A 21,358-nucleotide genomic window follows, 5' to 3' on the forward strand; every position below is an offset into this window, starting at 1 on the left:
AGGAACATCCGTGTGTAGCCATGACTCCGAGAAAATCATCAGACTACACTCCCGGTATTCCTGATGACTCCGGGTTAGCGCTGTAAGCTCGTCCATCTTATTCCCCAGTGATCTCACGTTGCCCATGATGAGAGATGGGAGACACGGCTTGTGTGTCTTCCTCTCCATAAGTCTCTGGTGTTTCGCTCCTTTCTGCCGCCGTAGCGATCCTTTCCCTCTGCATCCCCGGTGTGTTTTCCTCCAAAGTTCAGCAGGGATATCCTCCATCACCGTAGCCAAGCCGGCCGGCTTCAGCTCCATCAGCTGATCCCTGGAGCAAACAATGCGGTGTTGCTGAGCGATGGTCGAGTGGCAGAGTAAAAGGAGTGATTCCACCACAAGCGAAACAACAAAAACTCTCCACACAAGCATGATTAGAGAGGACGTAGCTTACTAAATAACTAAAGTAAAAACAGAACAAGTAAGATAAAGAAGAGAGGAAAAAAACTGAAAACAAAGTTAAAGTAAGCAGGAGCGACTGGAACAGGCTCCATACACCGCGGCGCATGCGCACTCAAGTTCATTTTGATTATGTCATCATAATCCGAACTGTCAATCATCTCTCTTTCAAATGACAGGAGTATCAGGTTGTTGAGGCGTCCAGTCAGCATGGATGATCTCAGGTGCGCCTGGATCCTGTTGGTAGCGGAGAAAAGTCTCTCGACGCTGCAGGAGGTGAAAGGGAGCGTTATGATGGCCCTCAACAGACTGTTCATGTTAGGAAAAATGTCCGACGGGCAGCTGTCCAGTATTTCCATCAGTGTGGGGAAGTTGTTCTGATCCATTTTCCGTCTGATGTGCTGAGTGAACACAGAATGTTCAGCATCAGCTATTTCAATCCCATACAAGTCACACGGAGCTTTAAAAATGTCTTTGTCTCCAAAAGTGGCAGATCCAGGTGCAAAAGAGGCCGATGCTCTCATGATTCCATATGTGTCCTCTTTAAATCAGCTGTTTGCACACAACATAACAATGTCCAGGACAACCTTAACATGTTCCCGGTGTCTCTCCACAAATGCTGGAGCATCACCGTGCAGCTGGTTCAACACTGTCCCGCGGCTTTGCGGCCTGTGGCTGTCCCTGAATGATGCCATTTTTGTTTGCACAATGACATGCGGCTTACTACACTCATGTTTGTCGCAGGCCTCTCTGATACGTTTCCAGTTTTTGTAGCCACTTATAAACGTAATCTCAGTGTGCATCTCCGGAAAATGTCTGCAAGCTTTACAAAACACTGCATCTTGTTCTTTACTGTACTCAGTCCACTTGTAATTCCCATACCAGTTGGCATTAAATGACTGCGATTTCCCACCTATGAAGCCATAGCTGGGAATGCTATTAGCTTGGGTTGAGTGACTGGTTCCTCCATCGGTGATAAATCCAACGGTGTCCGGATTGGCTCACTAGATACGGCCAGTGGCGGTCGGTGGGTCGGAGCCGGAGCCGGGTTAGCACAAATGCTAGCATGACTCTCAGTCGATGGCGATGATGACGTGGTGGCTTTTTCCCCCTCATTCCCCGGGCCAATTAAGTTCTCCCGACGGCCATCCTCTTTAAGCACAGCCTGGTCCGAACTTTCTTCTGTCTGTAGACGTGGTTTTTTGAAAAAGTGGCTCAAAGATAACTGTTTAGCCATTGTTAAACGAGTCCAGCTTCCTGCTACAGTGCCTATGACCCTCGGCACCCCCAGTCTGACTGCTCGTGAACTCAAGCGTGTGCATGACATCGTCAATGACACAAGAGAGGAAGTTCTTTTTTTTTTTTTTATTTAATTTTGAAATTTCTCAATAAAACAGAAATGACAATTAAACATTTAAAGCAATATTCTATCATAATTCGTTATGAATTATGTTTTTTTTTTATTATTAATTTATTTACTTTTATTTTTTTCATGAATCTTACTGGGTGGGCAAGCTGTCAATCTGGGTGGGCCCCTGCCTGCAAGTGAAGCGGATACTGGATGATTGTGGTCTGTCTTATCTCTGGCTGTCTCAAGCATGTAGTAACAGTGACTGGTTGAAATTAACTGTCGAACAGAGACTTAAAGATCAGTTTCTGCAAAAATGGCAAAGTGAACTTTATAGTATGACATCATGTAATATTTATGTTGAGTTTAAACAAGAATTTACGTTAGAAAAGTATTTATTGTGTGAAAATCAAAAGTATAGACAGGCCATTTGTAACTTCAGGACGAATTATACCAGAATCCCAAAAGTCACTGGAAGATATAAAGGTCTGGACAGAAGCCAGAGGTTTTGTAATCTTTGTAATGATAACTGTATTGGCGATGAGTTTCATATCCTGTTTGAGTGTAAAAATGTAAGTGTAATGAATCTCAGACAAAAACTTATGCCAAAGTATTATATAAATCGTCCATCTATGATTAAGTCAATTTTGTTATTACAATCCAATAAGCTAAAAGTTATTTGTAAATTAGGTGCCTTTTTGAAGAGCGTCCTTCCTTTATTTTAAGTAATACATTTATTTGTTTTTGTTGCCAGGATGAGAGAATATGTACAGCCTTGCTACTAGCTATGTTTGTATAATTGTTTTCGTATATCTATGCTCCATACCATGTGATCATGGTCGTGAGTTAAATGAATGAATGAATGAATGGAAATGTACACTTATGATAATAACAGTACTTAAAAGTTTACCTGCTCTCTGGGTGAGATGGGCGAGTTATCCAACGTCACATGAACCCCGAAACATGCAGTATCGTTATTGTGTCAAAATGACAAAAGCTCTCTGGTGCCCACTCAACTACTACTACACTACTGAGAGGACACTCTGTTACCACTACACTACTAAGAGGAGTGTATGTGGAGAGAAAGAAAATAAGATTAAAAAACAAACCTGTGTTGAAATCAGCAGGAGCAGAGCTAGTTATTATTGCTTCTAAGCAGCCGGTAACTGTAACTAACAAAAAGTTACGATTGTAAGTACGTTTCCGGATGACCGCCAGAGGTGGTGCATAAGCACTGGATAACTCCGCCCGCGCTAGCGCATGTTGAGTACGAATATCAGCAATGTCACCTGTGACCCCTGCATGAACTCCGGGAGGCTATATCTTCCGGTGTCAGCAGGTGATCCGTTCCCAAAATCTGCTCACGAATACGCAAGGATTCTGAGTGACCCAGCACTCTGGCGGTCATCCGGAACTCATAGAACCGAAGTTACAAACATAAGTTTTCATTCTATTTCGTCCCTCCTGACCGCCAGAGGCGGTGCATAAGCACTGGATGACATATATCAACAACGTCACGAAGAATCCCCCAAACCCACCTTACTGCCCAGGGCCAGAAGTCCTGGGGTGAAGGACCATGCTCAACAGGTGGGGAGCAGCAATGTTGAGCCAGTAAAAGCAATGGAAGGTAGCAGGCGATGACCAAGAGGCTGCAGCACAGATGTCTTCCAAGGAAACGCCTCTCAGAGCAGCCCAGGACGTGGAAACACCCCTTGTAGAGTGACACCTGATCCCAGATGGCAATGGGCGACCGCTGACCCTGTAAGCACAACAGAGGGTATCCATAATCCAATGGGACAGTCGCTGCTGCCAGATCATCTCCACGACCTCCGGATGAAGCCTCCATTCCCCCGGCAGAGACCTGTGCCGGGAAAGAAAATCCGCCACCTGATTCTGATCCCCTGCCAGCCACACTGCCCGCAGGCTGGACAGTTGGGGAGCAGCCCATGTCTGCAGGCGCTGGGACACCCGTAACAAATGTGCTGACTTGGTGCCCCCCCTGATGATTGATCTGGGAGACCACGGCTTTGTTGTCTGACCAGACCAGTACATGTCTCCTCTGCAGGTGTGGTAAAAAGTGCCGGAGAGCCAGATGGACAGCCTGCATCTCCAGCACATTGATGTGGTACGTGCAATCCAGGACAGACCACCGTCCCTGAGCCAATCTGCCACGCCAAACTGCACCCCATCCTGAGCGGGAAGCATCCGTCATGACAGTCTCGTGAAAGGAAGGGATAGCACCCAGGGGCACACCTCCCAGCAGGAATTCCCTGTTTCTCCAAGGCGCCAGGGCGCGAATGCACACCTGTGACACTCTGATCAGCTTGCGCCTGTGGAGCTTGGGGTCCAGATGAAAGCTGTTCAGCCACATCTGGAGGGGGCGCAACGTCAACAGGCCAGATGGTATGGCAGTTGACGCGGCCGTCAGCTTGCCCAGCAATTGCAGGAACTGAACAAAAGGTAACCGCTTGCCTCTCTTGAAGAGGGGGAGGAGTTGGAGGATGTCGCCCACGCGACGCTTTGACAGGTAGGCCCTCATGGCAACAGAGTCCAGGGTCAGACCCAGGTAAGCAGCCCGCCGTGTGGGGACCAGACAGCTCTTTGCCCTGTTGACCTCGAGGCCCAGCCGGGCCACTTGTGCCAGAAGACGGTCTGTATCCTGGACCACCTGGGCCCGGGAAGGCGCACACACCAGCCAATTGTCCAGATATGGCAGCACCTTCATGCCCTCTGCCTGCAGAGGTGCCAGATCCGCTGCAACGCATCGAGTAAAGACCCTTGGAGACCGGGAAAGCCCGAAGGGGAGTACCCTGAACTGATAGTGGTGGCCCTGAAAGGCAAACCGCAGGAAGGGCTGATGATGAACCGCGATGGGCACATGAAAATATGCATCCGCCAAATCTGTGGACGTGAACCATTCGCCCTGACTGATCACTCGCATAACGTCCGCTGTGGTCAGCATATGAAATGGCAGAACCCGGCCCCTGGAGGAGCCAGAAGTGCGGTGGTCAGGCTTGGAGTCCCGGGGCTTACGTGGTGAGTGGCGCAGCGCGGAGCGAAAGTTACCTGCTGGCTGACAATGGCCACCCCGGGAAGGTGGTTGTGTGGGACCCCTAGGGCAAGATGGAAAAGCCCCCAACCTGCTGGAAGCAGATGCTCTTTTGTGGAGACCTGCAAGCTGTCGGCCTCAGCAGTGCGATCCAATGCTTCCAGAGCAGCAGAACCAAAGAGCTCCCCAGGTTCCGCTGGCACCCTACGGAGGACCTTACGGGTCGCCTCTGTTAGAGGTGACTGTGCCAGCCACACATGGCGGCGAGTGTGGACAAGTGTCGACATCAGTTAGCCCAGCTCCCTCGTCTGGTAGGCAAACACCTGCAGTGACGCGTCACAGATTTCGTGGATGGAATCATCCACCTGCGCATCCTGCAGGGAGGTTGAGACGGCAAGGAGGAAATGGGAAAGAATGTTCCCAAGGCGGCCAACCCAAGCTGCCATGTTATAGGCCTTGCAGATGTAGTCATCCGTGACCCTATACTAAGCAGAAGGACACTTAGGATCTGCTTTCATGGCTTCATCCGGAGTCACAATCAAGGCCGCGATTGCAGGTTCCACCGCTGGCATGTGGAGAAGGCCAACCGACTCGGCATTTTCCATAGAAGCCAAAGCTCGTTCATCCCACCCCGGCCTGGTGAGGGCTGAAGTGTCTCTCCAACAGGAATGCAGCTGCAGAAATCTGCCCCCTCAGACTGGAATGAAGGGACCCTCAGACTGGAATGAAGGGAGACAGACCAGGGGATCCAGTTTAGCCAGTCTAGCCAACCTCACCGACCGAGGCATGATATGACAATTCATGCACGCCTCCTCAGTGATGGCCTCCCGCAGGTGTTCCACACCAAAACAGGACACACAGTGGTCATGGCCATCCTCGGGTTCAAGGGAGGCCATATAGTTGCCACAGGCGTGCCATCCATAACCGGGTGGAGAAAAAGCCAGCAAGAATCCCCGAAAAGTGTGACAGTGCCGGGAACGGAGACGTCAACACAATAGAAAACACCAGACCAAGTTGGGAGAGGGGGCGGACACACATCCGTCACCACAAGGGTTACCAGCCTTCTTGTCTCTTTTATTCGTTTTTTTTTTTGTTTGTTTGTTTGTTTTTTTAATAAAAGCACAACTGAGCTGGGAGAGGGAAGTGGAAACACCACCTTCACCAACACAATTGCTTCCTTCAAACTTTGAATCCCAAACTGCAAAACACAGAAAACAGTCATCAGAATTCAATTTAACACTGACCTGTTCACAGTAATCCAAAGCAGGCAAACACATTTACAACCGTGCAACACGCCAGCTACAGCCTCTTGGAGGACGAGCGCTAGCCTGTTACTCCTACCCCAGAGGCACAAGGCTGCACAAAGCCAGCAGCACGTGTAAACCAATAGTAGAGAAGGATAGCACTAAGCCATAGAAACAGCCGTGCCTGACCTACTCACGTACACCTCGACGTGCGGTCGCGAGAAGAATGAAGGAACAGATCACCTGGTGACACCGGAAGATGTAGCCTCCCAGATTTCATGCAGGGGTCACAGGTGACATTGTTGATATTCGTACTCGACATGTGCTAGTGCAGGCGGGGTTATCCGGTGCTTATGCACCGCCTCTGGCAGTCAGGAGGGACGAAATAGAACAGCTCACAGAGGTTGCATTGATTTACACTGTAAAGCGTTAAAGCTCTATTCAGTAAAAATGAGTTCTGGGCGAAGGTAAATTATAATGTTCTTATGATGTGTTCAGTGTAATCTTGTAAAATGTAGCTTTTGGTGAGAAACTTGAATAAATCCAGCTGTGTGAAGGAGAAATGTGTAGATATTAGAGAGAGGGAATTATGTTGTATCATATATAGTAAAAAGGCTTTTTGCTTATTTTTTAAAGATGTTTTTCATGTGAAAGGTTATGTTAAAGGTTATTTCATAAATGTGTATTATTGAATTTTATTATTTTACAATGTCATATATTATTTTATTGTTTATTTCTCTGGACAAGTTATTTGTAATTCTTTAAAATTTATTGTTGATTTATATGATTATTATAACACATGTACAGCATGTTACCAAAAGCAAATTAGCACAAATTTTTATCTTATTTTTTTATTGTTAGCTAGGATATGGCACCAAATGCGCTCGAACTGCCACTGATATGGATAATTTAAACTCATATTTTTGTGACATGATAAAAGTGATCATTCTTTTGTATAAATACACTGCTCAAAAAAATTAAGCGCAAACTTAAATCATACATCAGATCTTGATGAACGAATTATTCAAGTTGAAAATCTTAACTGATGTACACCAGATAATTATTGAGAACAAAATGATGTAACAACTGTCAATGAAAACCAAAATCATCAACCCACTGAGGGCTGGATTAAAAATCACACAGAAAATCAAAGTAAAAAATTTAAATCACAGGCTGATCCAATTTGTGTAACTTTTATCACTGCAACTCATAATGTGACTCAGTAGTGTGTATGGCCCCTGCGTGCCTGTATGCACCCCTGACGATGTTTGGGCATACTCCCGATGAGTCAGCGGATGATGTCCTGGGGGATCTCCTCCCAGACCTGGATCAGGGCATCAGTGAGCTCCTGGAAAGTCTGTGGCACTGGCAACACTTGGCAGTGTCAGATGCACCGATACATAACGTCCCATAGGTGCTCGATTGGATTTAGGTCAGTAGAACAAGAAGGCCAGTCAATGGCATCAATGCCTTCATCATCCAGGAGCTGCCTACACACTCAGGCGGAGCATTGTCCTGCACCAGGAGGAGCCCAGGGTCCACTGCACCAGCGTAAGGTCTGACAGTCGCTCTGAGGATTTCATCCCCGCACCTAACAGCGGTCAGGGTAATGTTGGCTATGACATGGAGGTCTGTGCGACCCTCCAAGGATATGCCTCCCAGACCATCACTGAACTATCATCAAACCAGTCAAGCTGGATGATGTTACAGGCAGCATAACGTTCACCACAGCATTTTCAGACTCTTTCATGTCTGTAGTGCTCAGTGTGAACCTGTTCCCAAGAAAATGGGACACCACTGGTAGACCTGCCAATTCTGGTCTTCTCTGGCAAATGCCAGTCAAGCTTCATGGTGCTGGGCTGTGAGCACAGGTCCCACTAGGGGACGTTAGTCCCTCACGCCACCCTCATGGAGTCTGTTTCTGACAGTTTGGTCAGAAGCATGCACACCAGCAGCCTGCTGGACGTCCCTTTGTAGGGCTTTGGCAGTGCTTTGGCAGTGCTCCTTTTTTTTTTAAATTAGTCTACTTTTTGGTCAGACCATAGTTAAGCTACTGTTGTTAGCCCAGGAAAATGATAAAAGATAGACTGGCCCTTGAAGCAAGAAGAGATGTTTGAATAATGAACAACACTGTGCCAGGGACACAGTGGCATGCAAAAGTTTGGGCACCCCTGGTCAAAATTTTGTTTACCGTGAGTAGTTAAGTAAGTAGAAGATGAACTGATTTCCAAAAGGCAAAAGGTTAGAGCTGCAACATTTCTTCAATATTTTAAACAAGATTACTTTTTTATTTCAATCATTTACAGTTTTGAAATAACAAAAAAAGAAAACGGCCTGAAGGCCAAGTTTGGGCACAATGCATAATCAGGACTTAGTAGTGCCCCCTTTGGCAAGTATCAGCTTCTAGACACCTTTTGTAACCAGCTAATTGTCTTTCAGTTCTTGTTTGGGGGATTTTCATCCATTCTTCCTGCAAAAGGCTTCTAGTTCTGTGAGATTTCTGGGCCATCTTGCATGCACTGCTCTTTTTAGGTCTATTTTTTTTTTTAAACGTGTAGGTTGGGGAACTGTGAGAACCATGGCAAAACGTTCAGCTTGTGCCTCTTGAGGCAGTCCATTGGGGGTTTCAAGGTGTGTATAGGGTCGTTGTCCTGTTGTAGAAGCCATCCTCTCTTCATCTTTAGCTTGTTTTTTTACAGATGGTGTGATGGTTGCTTCCAGAATTTGCTGGAATTTAACTGAATCCATTCTTCCCTCTACCTGTGAAATGTTCCCCGTGTCACTGTCTGCAAGTCAAGCCTGATCAATCCACCTCTGTGTTTAACAGTTGGAAAGGTGTTCTTTTCATGAAATTCTGCGCCCTTTTTTCTCCACCATACCTTTGCCCATTGTGTCTAAAAAGTTATATTTTAACTTCATCAGACCACAGGACTTGTTTCCAAAAATGCATCAGGCTTGTTGTAGATTTTCCTTTACAAACTTCTGATGCTTGATTTTGTGGTGAGGACACAGGAAAGGTTTTCTTCCGATGACTCTTCCATGAAGGTCATATTTGTACAGGTGTTGCAGCAAAGTAGAACAGTGCACCACCACTCCAGAGTCTGATATAAATCATCCTGCAGGTCTTTAGCAGTCAGACAGAGGGTTTGATTTGCCTCTCTAACAATCCTACAAGCAGCTCTCTCGGAAAGTTTTCTTGGTCTTCCAGACCTCAACCTGACCTCCATAGTTCCTGTTAACTGCCAATTCTTAACTACTGAGGAAACAGCTACCTGAAAACACTTAGCTATCTTCTTACAGCCTTCATGCTTCTCCAGCCTTCTCCTGCTTTCCAGTTGCCTTTTGGAGATCAATTCATTTCCTACTCACTTAACCACTCACAGTTTGAACAAAATTTTGACCAGGGGTGCCCAAATGTTTGCATGCCACTGTATGTAAAGGCAACAGCTGTGGATGCAGGCGTCACAAGTGCCAGTTAATCAGGGCTGGAGTAATGGAATAAGTGCTTCTGTGAATATTCCATAGTGAGACATGAAAACCAGTTCTTTGAAAGACAACTATCTACTAGCCAAAAAAGTTAATTGTAGTACTCTAACATTTTTAAGCACTACTGTCTACCTGGTAAATAAATGTTACTGTTTGCATGTTGATACAATAACCATCAAAAAATGGTGGTAATTCTAATGATGTTCTTTGTTTGTGTTACAGATATGATGCCTCTTTTGCACAACTATATTACTGTGGATACAGACATGCTCCTGTCCAACCCTAAGCACTTAGAGGTCATCTACAGCATGTGCAAAAAGGTAAGGCTCTAAATGTCTTCACCTGCTGTTTGGAGTTACATAAAATGTGAGCAAAGATCCTGTTTTCTCATCGATGCTACTGAGTCTTGACTGGTCAGCTATTTGGACCTTTCCCCTGTTTTAGGTGCTGACTGTGGATGCAGGTGAGGATGCAGAGTGTCACGCTGCCAAACTGTTGGAGGTCGTCATCTTGCAGTGCAGGGGTAGAGGCATTGACCAGGTCAGAAGCAGCCGCACACAGTACAGACATTCATTTCTATGTAATCGGTGACTAACATAAACAACATAAGTTTTGAAAAAATCTATGTATTTAACACAGTAATTCCCAACCTTCTTTGTTTGACATACCCCAAAGCCCTGCTTTAATTTAATTGCTCCTTCACTCACACCACATTTCTTGTTCCAAATGTATTAATTTGAAATTATTTTAAACTGGATGCTTTTTATGCCACTGCGCCAGTACTAGCTGTGGCCTGAGGCGTAAAGTTTTCAGGGTTATCCATCCGTACGTTTGTATGCCTCGTCTGTCCCATCGTTGTGAACACAATATTTCAAGAACGCCTCAAAGGAATTTCTTCAAATTTGGCACAAATGTCCACTAGGACTCAGCAATTAAGTGAACAGTTTTTGGGGGTCATAGGTCAAAGTCAGTGTGACCTTGTAGTGTTCAACATAACATTTTTTCCCCACTGGCCCCCCGGGCCAGTAGTTCAGAGTTTTACCGGCCCCTTGTATATTCTTATTGGCCCAAGTAAAAAAGAGAGAGAGAAAAAATGAATATAAAACTTCATTTAATTTAACTTCATTTCATTTAACTCCATTATACCTCATCGTAGTGCGTGATGGTGTATACAGCAGTCCTCGCAGAAGCTGATGTATGATGTCACAGCCTCTGTGTACTCATCCACTTCTTAGATGACCTCACAAGAGGTTTACAGAGCTTTAACTTGTGCCTGTATGAGGGAATCAGGTGGACGGTGTTGTGGTCAGAGTGGCCCAATGCAACGCGGGGGACGACGTGATAGGCGTTGTTAACAGTTGTGTAAGAGTGATCCAGGATATTCTTTTCTCTGGTCGGACATTTTATAAACTGTTTGTATTTGGGGAGTTCATGGGTGAGGTTACCTTTGTTAAAGTCGCCAAGGACAATAAATAAGGAGTCCGCTCCACACACAGTAGCCTATCTGGTCGGCGAGCATGCGCTGTAGCCTACCTCCTGCACGTTGCCTGCGGTGGGATGTAAACACCGACCAGAATGAATGAAGCAAACTCACGGGGGGAGTAAAAAGGTTTGCAGTTGATGAAAAAAAGATTCCAGATCAGGAGAGCAGTGCTGCTGGATCACTGTCACGTCATTATACCAGCCACCGTTAGTGTAAAAACAGATACCTCCACCTTTAGTTTTGCTGGAGAGTTCCGTGTTACGATCCGCTCAAGAGTTGGAAGCCTGCCAGCTGCATCGCAGAGTCCGGTATCGATCCACACAGCCACGTCTCTGTGAAGCACAAAACTGCAGGTGTAGAAAAGTATCCGTTTTTCACCATCAGTAGCTGAAGTTCATCCAGTTTACTGGCCAGCGAACGCACGTTGGAGAGAAATATACCTGAATGGCAGCAGTGTCCGCGTTGGCGGAGACGCACAAGCGCACTGGCACGTTTCCCCCTCCGGTGTTTCATTGCACGAGCAAAGGTGAGGGCACCTTTGGCCAAAAAGCCCAATAAATCCACTGAAGGCTCGAGAAAAGTAGGGCCATGGGTTATGTCGAACCCTGCCTTGTCTGTCGCATTCTCGTAAACGCGTTATCTCAAGAACACCTAAAGGGAATATCTTCAAATTTAGCACAAGGGTTGATTTGGACTTGAGAATGAACTGATTTGATTTTGGTGGCAATAGGTCAAAGGTCAAGGTCCCTGTGACCTTGTCTGTCTCGCTTTGTAAATGCGATATCTCAAGAACACAGTGAGGGAATTTCTTTAACTTTGGCACAAAGGTCACTTGGATTCAACAATGAACTGATAAGATTTCACTGGTTAAAGGTCAAGGTCAATGTGACCTTGCATCTGTCTCATTCTCCTGAACAGGACATCTCAAGAACACCTTAAGGGAATTTCTTTAACTTTGACACAAACATCCACTTGGGCTGAAGAACAAACTAATTAGAATTTTGTGGTCAAAGTCAGTGTGACCTGACAAAATATATTTTCGGTTTTAACAAAAGAATTCACATGCTAATTATGACAAAACTTCACACAAATGTCTAATAGGATAAAATAATGAAGTAATGGCATTTATATCTAAAAGGTCAAAGGTCAGCTTCACTGTGACATCATAATGTTCTGCATACAACAATTTTCTGGTCATTATTAAAAGTCATAATTCAGGAACAGAAGGGGAGACATTTAGTCAGATACTGAACTGGTGACACTAGGCTTGTGTGTCCACTATGAAACTGCTGATTGTATAGATCTTCTGTGCTGCCAGGATGAAAGTGGGTGTGAAGCATGCATGTTTTCACACACATGGATGTAAACTGGGAGAGAAACTTGACTGGTACGTGGAGGCATACAACTGTGGGGTGGTAATTATAGTTAAATACTATTGTTACATATTTACATATTATTATATGTAATATGAAAAAGTGGATGTTGTTGGGGCACACATAAATTCACCTGGTAGAGCGGGTGCCCCATGTGCAAAGGCTGTGTCCGTGCCACAGTGGATGCAAGTTGCATTCCGTCCCGTAGCCCTTTGCTGCATGTCATCCCCCCTCTCTCTCTGTCCCTCTCTCATGATGAAGCTGTCCTGTCTAATAAAAGCAAAAGCCCAAAAATAATCTTAAAAAACATTGATTTTGTTAAAATACTTTTTCATTGTGGACCAAATGGGTGCTTAATTACTAGCTAGCTCAGGTTAAATAAACCTACTCAGTCTATGTAACTTGATATACAAATGCTATAAAAAACTAAAAGGTGAGTGAGTAGAATGAACACAAAAGCTGGAGAAACAATCAAAGTTAAAGTTTAAAAGCAGCTTGCAGTGAAAGGGGAGCACAACAAAAGTGAAACCAAGGACGACACGGCAGAGAAAAATTGACCAGTTTGACCACACTAAGGCACTGAGAACTGGACTAGCGAACATTAGCAGAGACATAACAGATCTAAAACATGACAACTTAAAGACGAGTTGACAATATTTAAAGACAAACTTAAGATGGGGATTAAACAAGAAATTACTACTCTCAGACAGGACACTGACCAATACTCCACCAAAAGTGAAACGGCACCATCATTTCTTTGTGCTTCCTCCATGCAGTGCATCCCTTTGTTTGTGGAGGCAGTTCTGGAGCGTTTGATGCGGGGGGTGAAGTCCAGTGAGCTGAGGACTATGTGCCTGCAGGTGGCCATTGCTGCTCTGTACTACAACCCAGCCCTGCTCATCCACACTCTGGACAACATGCACTTCCAACACAGCCCTCAGCCCATCACTGCCCACTTCATCAACCAATGGATGAACGACACAGAGTTCTTCCTGGGGTGAGAGGGACACTTAAGATGTTTTGAACTAGTTAAAGGAGAAGTCCCGTATTTTGCACTTTGAGCCCCATTTCTGGGTTGTTTATGACGAAATACAGTGCCTAAGATCAAAATTCTGACGATTGCTCATTTTCGGAGAATTTGGCTTTCCCCTGCCTGGCTTAACACTGCTGTCTATGGCCATGTGTGAACCTGTCCTGTACTGGTGACTGGCAACAAACAAGGAAGATAATACAGAGGCTCAGGCAACATTAGGCTACATTAGGCTAACCGTTAGCAACTGGATGCTCTGTTGTCATATATAACGTTATAGCCTATGTTACATTAAAGGCAAACTAAAAATACCTGTCCAGCAGAAACTCTGCGACCGTCTCGTCCCTTTTTAGCTCAGGATGAAGCTGCATCAGTCTCATCATCAGGGGGCGTTATGCGAGCGGTTACGTCAGTCGGAGGCATCCACGTGGCAAAGACAGACAGGATGCTCGGCCAATCATTGCTTTCGGTCCGAATGCAATGATTGGTCGGAGTTTTAATATGAGAATGGTATAATTATGGGTTTTTATCTCTGTTGGAATTCACTTACATTTTAGTGTGCCATCAGCTTATTAATAGCATTTTAACCTAAACAAAGAAAAGCGTAAAATTTCCAGAAAGGTAAGTGGCACTGTAAGTCAATGAAAATTTATAAAGTCTTGGTGGACGAAAATTCAAAAAGTTTTAGTCAACAAAAATTTAAAAGGTTTTAGACGACGAAAATTCAAAAAGTTTTAGTTTTTAAATACACTAACATATAACTTCAGTTGAAAGCCTCGTCTCAATTAAACGCCCAGTTCCTTTTACTAACCTGGTGTCGCTTCACATTTAGACAAATAAAAGCCTGTCCCAATGAGATGTCTGGTATGGTTGCCAAGCAGTTCATTTTTTTATAGAAGTTTTTTGGATGTATAAAACCTGACTGTTGACTGCCCACTTGAGCTAACATTAGTTTGCAGCTTTGATCGTGCATACAAATATAAATGTTTTAACTTTTGTCAATATGGAGATGCTAAACATCGTTAGCTGGGTTGATTTCATTTTACTGAAACCACGATCACTGGAGAGGACCCTAAGTTATTCAGATTTACCGGCATGACGAAAAAACAAGTGGTGACTCCCTTCCTCTGAAGTTGTCATAAGGTCAGAATATCTATCCATTCCTCGATTACGTGGTAGGTCATTAATACTTCTTTAGTCTGTAAGGGACCAATGATCAAAAGGGTTTTTCATAAAAAATTAATCCAGGTTATATCATAAATACTTTTTCGACAGGATAAAGTTGTGTTGTGTTGTGTTGTGTTGTGTTGTGTTGTGTTGTGTTGTGTTGTGTTGTGTTGGTATGCCAAGTGCTGTTATCCTTAGGTGCTGTGAAACAAGTGTCATAACACAACACATAATTGATATGTTATTCAAAGCCTAATTTTAATACAAGTAATATTCACACTGCTTTAAATAAATAATTTGATTATATTTCCCATCTTTGCTGAGCAACAGTTTTGTGTAAAAGGAATTAAAGGCCTGTCCCATATAGACACCTGTTGAGTTCAGTGATTCAAGCAAATAATAGCCTAGGCTACTAATTGAAGATTTACAGTAATTTACTTTCTTTCTGAGAGTTAGATGAGAAGGTTGATATCAGTCTCATTTCTTTAAGTAATTACAGAGCTTGAGTCAGGACATGGTTAGCCAAGCTCAGCATAAAGCATGGAAGTAGAGGGAAATGGCTAGCCTTCAACCAAAGATCAACATCTACTAACACATCTAAGGCTCAGTAATAAATATGTATCTCATCTTAGTCAGCTTCATAATGTCCTGATTGCAACTTTATTTCAAAACCTTTGGGGAGTTGATAAACTATATCTTTTTCAAACTTTTAGATTGTACCATATCCCAAAATCACTTTTTCAGTTTTTTTCAAAGTCTTCGTTGTGACCCTCTTGGACTTTCAAAATGGCTTCCATCCATAACTTGTGCTGTGTCTCAAATCGCGTACTTCTGTACTTACACTTAATATTTTGAGTGCATAAGTGCGTTCACACTGAGAAGTATGGAAAAATGCAGTGCACTATGAGTACCCGGATGGTGCACTCAAAACGGTCAAAAAGTTGAGTGTGGAACTATGGACACTTCTCGTCCTCAATGGTCGCCATATTGGCTACGTAGCAGAAGAGGAGGGACCGCTTTTCAAACTGGAAATAGCAGCCGAGGACTGTGCGACCGTGAACGTCGCTGCATTGTACAAATGCATGTGTTTTTTGCACTAAGCACCACGATACTGTTGTCGGGTATAAGCCAGCAGTATGTTTATTGGGTTAATTTAGCAGTCTGTAATGATTTGGTACTGAGAATGATAATGCAAATGCTAATGCTAGTTTGCTAACTAGCTAATTTGCGGTCGTCATTTCCGGTGAGTGCACAACGGCCGTGTTTGGTTTGAGACAACACTACCCTGTTGAAATTCGCGCACTATGCCAGTGAGTACATAGTGCACATAGTATACGACATAGAAGTGTACTAACGGAAGTATGTGATTTGAGACACACCATTGGTTTTGGCTAGATCCCTCATGATAAACCAACTTGGTTTCTGAGTTTAGTAGCTAATTCTACATATTTTAAGCACAGGGAACAAATGGCACCATTTGAAATGAAAATATAGAATCTAATGAATATTTGTCCCCGTAGTAGCCATTTCATTGAAGTGAGACCATGCTTTGAAACTTGACTTCACAGATAAAATGACCTATTTGGATCTTCATGATAATCACAGCTGCATTAAACTTCACATCCCCAAACTAGAGACCTTAGGCATGCAGAGGATGTATGGCTTTCATAGGCATATTGACAATAAGGGGGTTTCTGAGCAGCTTCCAGAACAGAAGTGCTCATCCAATTGCAAAAAAATGCAGCTCTTACAGAAATCTCCCAATGTCAAAACTATTTGATACCAAATCACAGCATGGATTTTTCTCTGGCTTTCCTCAAGGTCTTGGTGTCTTAATTTGGTGATTTGGAAGGATTTTGACCATTTTTACCACTCAATTCTATATTTGTAATAGCCAGTTTAATACTTTTAATCACAAATTCTCAACACCTGGAAATATCTTGACAAACATGCAATGTTTTGTAGATCAAACTTATTTTTAGAACTTGATACCGTCAATTGCTTCCCCTCTCAGTCTGCTTCTTCCTTTTTCTGATCCACTCCCCAGGCTCCATGACCGTAAAATGTGCATCATTGGCCTGAGCGTGCTGATGGAGCTGCCCAACCGGCCAGCAGTGTTAGAGGGAGTCGCCGCTCAGATTGTTCCCTCCATCCTGCTCCTATTCCTGGGCCTCAAACACCTCTATGCTTCCCGCCTTATCAACAAACCAGACCTACTCACCCATGCAGGGGCACAGGATGAAGACCACAATGGTGAGAAAAGAACAGAAAATCACTGAAAAAGAATGATTTGAGGAAAGTAAAAAGAAAAGAAGAAATTTTGGGAAACAGGCATGCAGGGAAGAGGTAGCGAAACAAAAAATGAATAATTACAGAAAGAAAGCAGAGAAGAGAAAAGAAATTGTCTTAGTGTTGATAATAATAATAATAATAATAATAATAATAATAATACATTGTATTTGGAGGCGCCTTTCAAATCACCCAAGGTCACCTTACAGAGCATAAGAGGATAAAAGATCAGTGAGACATCATTAAAACCAAACATCAACATAAAAACAAGTGTAGTGCACAGTGTCCAGTTAGAGTGAAAATGCCAGTTTGAACAGGTGGGTTTTGAGTTGGGATTTGAATGATGTGATAGAGTCTGACTGGCTTATGTGTTGGGGGAGGGAGTTCCAGAGTCTGGATGCCGAGCAGCTGAAGGCTCAGCACCCATGGTACTGAGGCGTGAGGTGGGGATGGTGAGGAGTCCAGCAGAGGTTGAGCGGAGGGTAAGGGAGGGGGTGTATTCCTGAAGGAGGTCACAGAGGTAAGTGGGGGCTAGATTGTGGAGAGCTTTGTAGGTGAGGAGAAGTTTTTTTTAGTGCATGCGGTATTGTACAGGGAGCCAGTGAAGATGGATAAGAACGGGTGATGTGGTCAGATGATTTGGTGCAGGTGATGATCCGGGTGGCCGAGTTCTGAATGATTTGCAGTCTGTTGATGAGTTTGGTGGGGAGGCCGGTGAGGAGGGTGTTGAAGTAGTCGTTGCGGGATGTGACAAATGAGTGAACCAGGATTTTGGTGCTGGATTGGGACAGTGATGGGCGGAGTCTGGAGATGTTGCGGAGGTGGAAGAATGCAGTCCGGGTGATGTTTTGAATATGAGATGCAAATGACAGGGTGCTGTCCAGAATGGCACAGAGGCTCTTGACTTGGGAGGAAAAGGGTACAGGGAATCCGTCGATGATGATGGTTGGAGCTGGGGTGTGTTGTGACTTGGTGAGGGTGGATTTGGAGCAGATGAGCAGGGCCTCGGTTTTATTGCCGTTTAGTTTCAGGAAGTTCCTGCTCATCCAGCTCCGGATGTCTTCAAGACAGGTGGTGAGGGAGGTGGGAGGGATGGCAGGGGTGGGTTTGGAGGAGATGTAGACCTGTGTGTCATCGCCGTAGCAGTGACAATGGACCCCATGGTGACGGAGGATTGTGCCCAGAGGGATGAGGTAGATGATGAAGAGAAGTGGACCCAAGACTGACCCGTAAGGGACACCCAGTGAAACACCCAAACACCCAGACTTGTGGTTCCTTAGATACACAAATTGTTGACGGTCGGTGAGGTATGATGTGAACCAGGAGAGTGCAACACCAGTGATACCAATGCCAGCCAGGCGGTCCAGGAGTAGTGGGTGGGAGATGGTGTTGAATGCTGCGCTGAGGTCCAGGAGGATGAGAATGGTGAGTAGTCCTGAGTCGGCTGCATGGATGAGGTTGTTGGTGATTTTGACCAGGGCTGTTTCAGTGCTGTGTTTTGGATGGAAACTGGATTGGAAGAGTTCGTGGAGGTTGTTTGTGTTGAGGTGGGACTGTAGTTGTGCGGCAACCACCCTTTCAAGTGTTTTGGAGATGAAGGGAAGGTTGGAGATGGGCCGGTAGAGGTTAAGTTCAGCTGGGTCAGCACCGGGTTTTTTCAGGATGGGTGTGATGGCAGCTAGTTTGAGAGTGGGGGGTACAGTACCAGTGGTGAGGGAGGAGTTAATTATGTTTGTGATCATGGGGGAAATGGACGGCAGACAGGCTTTGACGAGGGTGGTGGGAAGAGGATCAAGCTGACATGTGGTGGTTTTGGCTTTACGGATGAGTTCAGAGATGTGTGTTGTGATGCAAGGGTGAAGTCGGTGAAGGAGCTGGTGAGAGGTTGGCCAGTGGTGATCATCTAGGGTGGATCATTTGAAGAGGTGCAAGATGAGGCCAGTTGTTGGTGAATGGTGTTGATTTTGGAGCTGAAGAAGTCCAGGAAACAGTGGATCAGTGGAAATGTCTGGAGGGAGGGTTTTAGGAGGCTGAAGTAGGTGGCTGAATGTTGAGAAGAGGATTCTGTTGTTAACTGTACCAGTGTTGATGAGGTTGGAGTAGTATGAAGATTTGGCAGTGGTGAGGGCGTTCTTGTAGTGGTGAAGGTGGTCCGAATACATTTGGCTGTGTACAGTGAGTCCGGTCTTTTTGTACAATCGCTCCAGTCGACAGCCTGTGGCTTTGAGCTGGCGGAGGTCAGGGGTGAACCAGGGAGCAATGTGTGTGAATGAAACTGAGCGGGTTTTCAGGGGAGCCAAGGTGGTGAGGGATGAGGAGAGACAGTTATTATAATGATTCACCAGGTCAGCAGGGGAGGAGGCTGAGGGAGGGCTGGGGTAGGAGCTGATCAGGGTGGAGAGATCTGTGGTGTTGATGTGTTTGATGTTTCTAAAGGAGATGGTCCGTTGTTCTTTGGCTGTGTGTAATTCAGAATCATCAGAATCAGAATCAGAAATACTTTACTGATCCCCGAGGGGAAATTATTTATGTTACAGGTGCTCCTTGCAAGAGAGGAAAGATACGAGAAAATNTCAGAAATGGGGAAATCGGTGACAGCAAGGTTAGTGGGAGTGATGTCAGTGCAGCAGATTAAGTCCAGTATGTGACCTTCAAGGATGAGAAATAATTTGCAAAGATACTGGATTGCCGATTTCAACATAATGAAATCGAATCTTAACTCAGCCCTGAGCTAACATTGACTGTACCACATTTACTTTCTCATCCCCACAGGCTCTACTTTGTTTCAGTCTAGCGTTAAGAAATTAGATTCCTAAACCTTGTCTACTGCTTGTGGGTCAGACTGATAAATTAACTTAACACTGTGGCGGTGGTATGGTATTAAAATGCATTTCATCTCGTTAAATGGTTAGGAAAGGTATATTCTTAATAGAAAAGCTCACATTTTGTTCCAGCGAATGTGGAACATGAATTGAAATATGCTTCCAGTCATAAGGAAAAGATATGAAAGGACATTGGGCCTCGTTCACTAATGTGTGGGTAGGAATGTTCTCACTCTGCATAAAATAAACACTCACGCAAAATCACAGTGAGATTCAAGACACGTGTGCAACAGCTGATTTTGTTCTTACCACCATGCATATGTTGGTGAATCAAAATCATTCTAAATTGACAGGTGTGTGTCTGCTATCCTATAATGCCACACCCGCATTTCTCTAGGTAGGGAAATACATTTGCCCAGAGGTATATCATGGAGAAAGCAGTGAAGATTTTTCTACACACATATTAAAGCCCTGACACAGCAGTGTCTGACCATCATTGAGCGTCTGTGAATGTAATGGCAGTCAGCTGATAAGCTTTCATCACTCTCTTCAAACACGTTCAAACATGTCAGCCTCTGATGCGCCCTAACCTGAAGGCACAGACTGTAATATCTTCCAGCAAGGTTAGATATGCCATCTTAACACCTGCTTGGAGGTAAATCAGAATCTTTTATATACCCTATTAGTAATAATACACTGCTCAACAAATGAAGGGAACACTTAACCATTAAGTATAACACCAAGTCAGTTAAACTTCAGATATCAATCTGTCCCTTTAGGAAGCACAAGCGATTGTGAGTCAGTATCACCTGCTTTAGGTGCAAATGAAAGTGACAACAACAGGTGCAATGGAGAGGCAAAAGGAAGATGACCTGAAAGCAATTAAGTTTGCTAGCATCCTGAGTCCAGTACACTGATGAAAATTTAGTCATATCTTGCCTCTCTTTAGATCATGTTCATTCCTAGGTTTTTCTGTGTTAGGAGACCAGTATCTGTATTATTTTGTTGTGTATGTGTATCCAGGTAGGGTTTCCTTCTCTTTACAAAAATAAATAAATATAAATATATATATATATATATATATATATATGCATATACATACATACATACATACATATATGTATATATGTATATACATATATGTATATTATATATATGATTTTATTTTACAGTTATAATCTATAATTGTGTGTATGGGCAGAGGAGATTCCCAGTGATGAAGATGAGGTGAACGAGAACCATAACGCCATGCAGCAGCAGTCCAGCATGCCCACGGGCCAGGCAGGTGAGGATGATGATGAGGATGAAGATGATTACTGGGATGATGACGGCTTAGAGGGAACACCCCTTGAGGAGTACAGCACGCCTTTAGATTACGACAACGGAGAAGACGAGTATCGCTTCTTCACCTCGGTCCTGCTCCGTAAGTCATTATTCAAGTGTTAAACAAATTGGAGCTGTCAGCTCAAATAACTCTTAAGTTGTTCTTCTTCTGTTCTTTTGCCAGAGCTGCTCATGTCTCTGAAGCTTGATGTTCACTTATGAATGTGTATAAATGCTTATATTTATCGACAGTTGACACAAAAATAATATTTTATGATGCATCTGTCTCAAAAGTATTGAGTACCA

General features: G+C 44.3%; 1 protein-coding gene across 5 annotated transcripts in view; it reads left to right on the forward strand.

Annotated features, from left to right (window-relative positions):
• The window catches only part of ipo8 (importin 8), a 100,998-nt gene that overhangs the window by 58,339 nt on the left and 21,301 nt on the right, over nucleotides 1–21,358 (forward strand). For 4 of the 5 annotated variants that reach the window (XR_007569345.1, XM_050036048.1, XM_050036049.1 and 1 more), the window contains exons 19-23: nucleotides 9,788–9,885; nucleotides 10,010–10,105; nucleotides 13,198–13,418; nucleotides 16,666–16,871; nucleotides 20,931–21,152. Coding sequence is in view for 4 of the 5 variants with exons in the window: in XM_050036048.1 (XP_049892005.1) it covers nucleotides 9,788–9,885; nucleotides 10,010–10,105; nucleotides 13,198–13,418; nucleotides 16,666–16,871; nucleotides 20,931–21,152 (843 nt within the window). In the remaining variant the exon portion in view is untranslated. Of the gene's footprint in view, nucleotides 1–9,787; nucleotides 9,886–10,009; nucleotides 10,106–13,197; nucleotides 13,419–16,665; nucleotides 16,872–20,901; nucleotides 21,153–21,358 lie in introns of those variants that run through there. The other variant, XM_050036051.1, reaches the window with a different exon arrangement.

The sequence above is a fragment of the Epinephelus moara genome, chromosome 23 (assembly GCF_006386435.1).
Source record: "Epinephelus moara isolate mb chromosome 23, YSFRI_EMoa_1.0, whole genome shotgun sequence".
NCBI lineage: Eukaryota > Metazoa > Chordata > Actinopteri > Perciformes > Serranidae > Epinephelus > Epinephelus moara.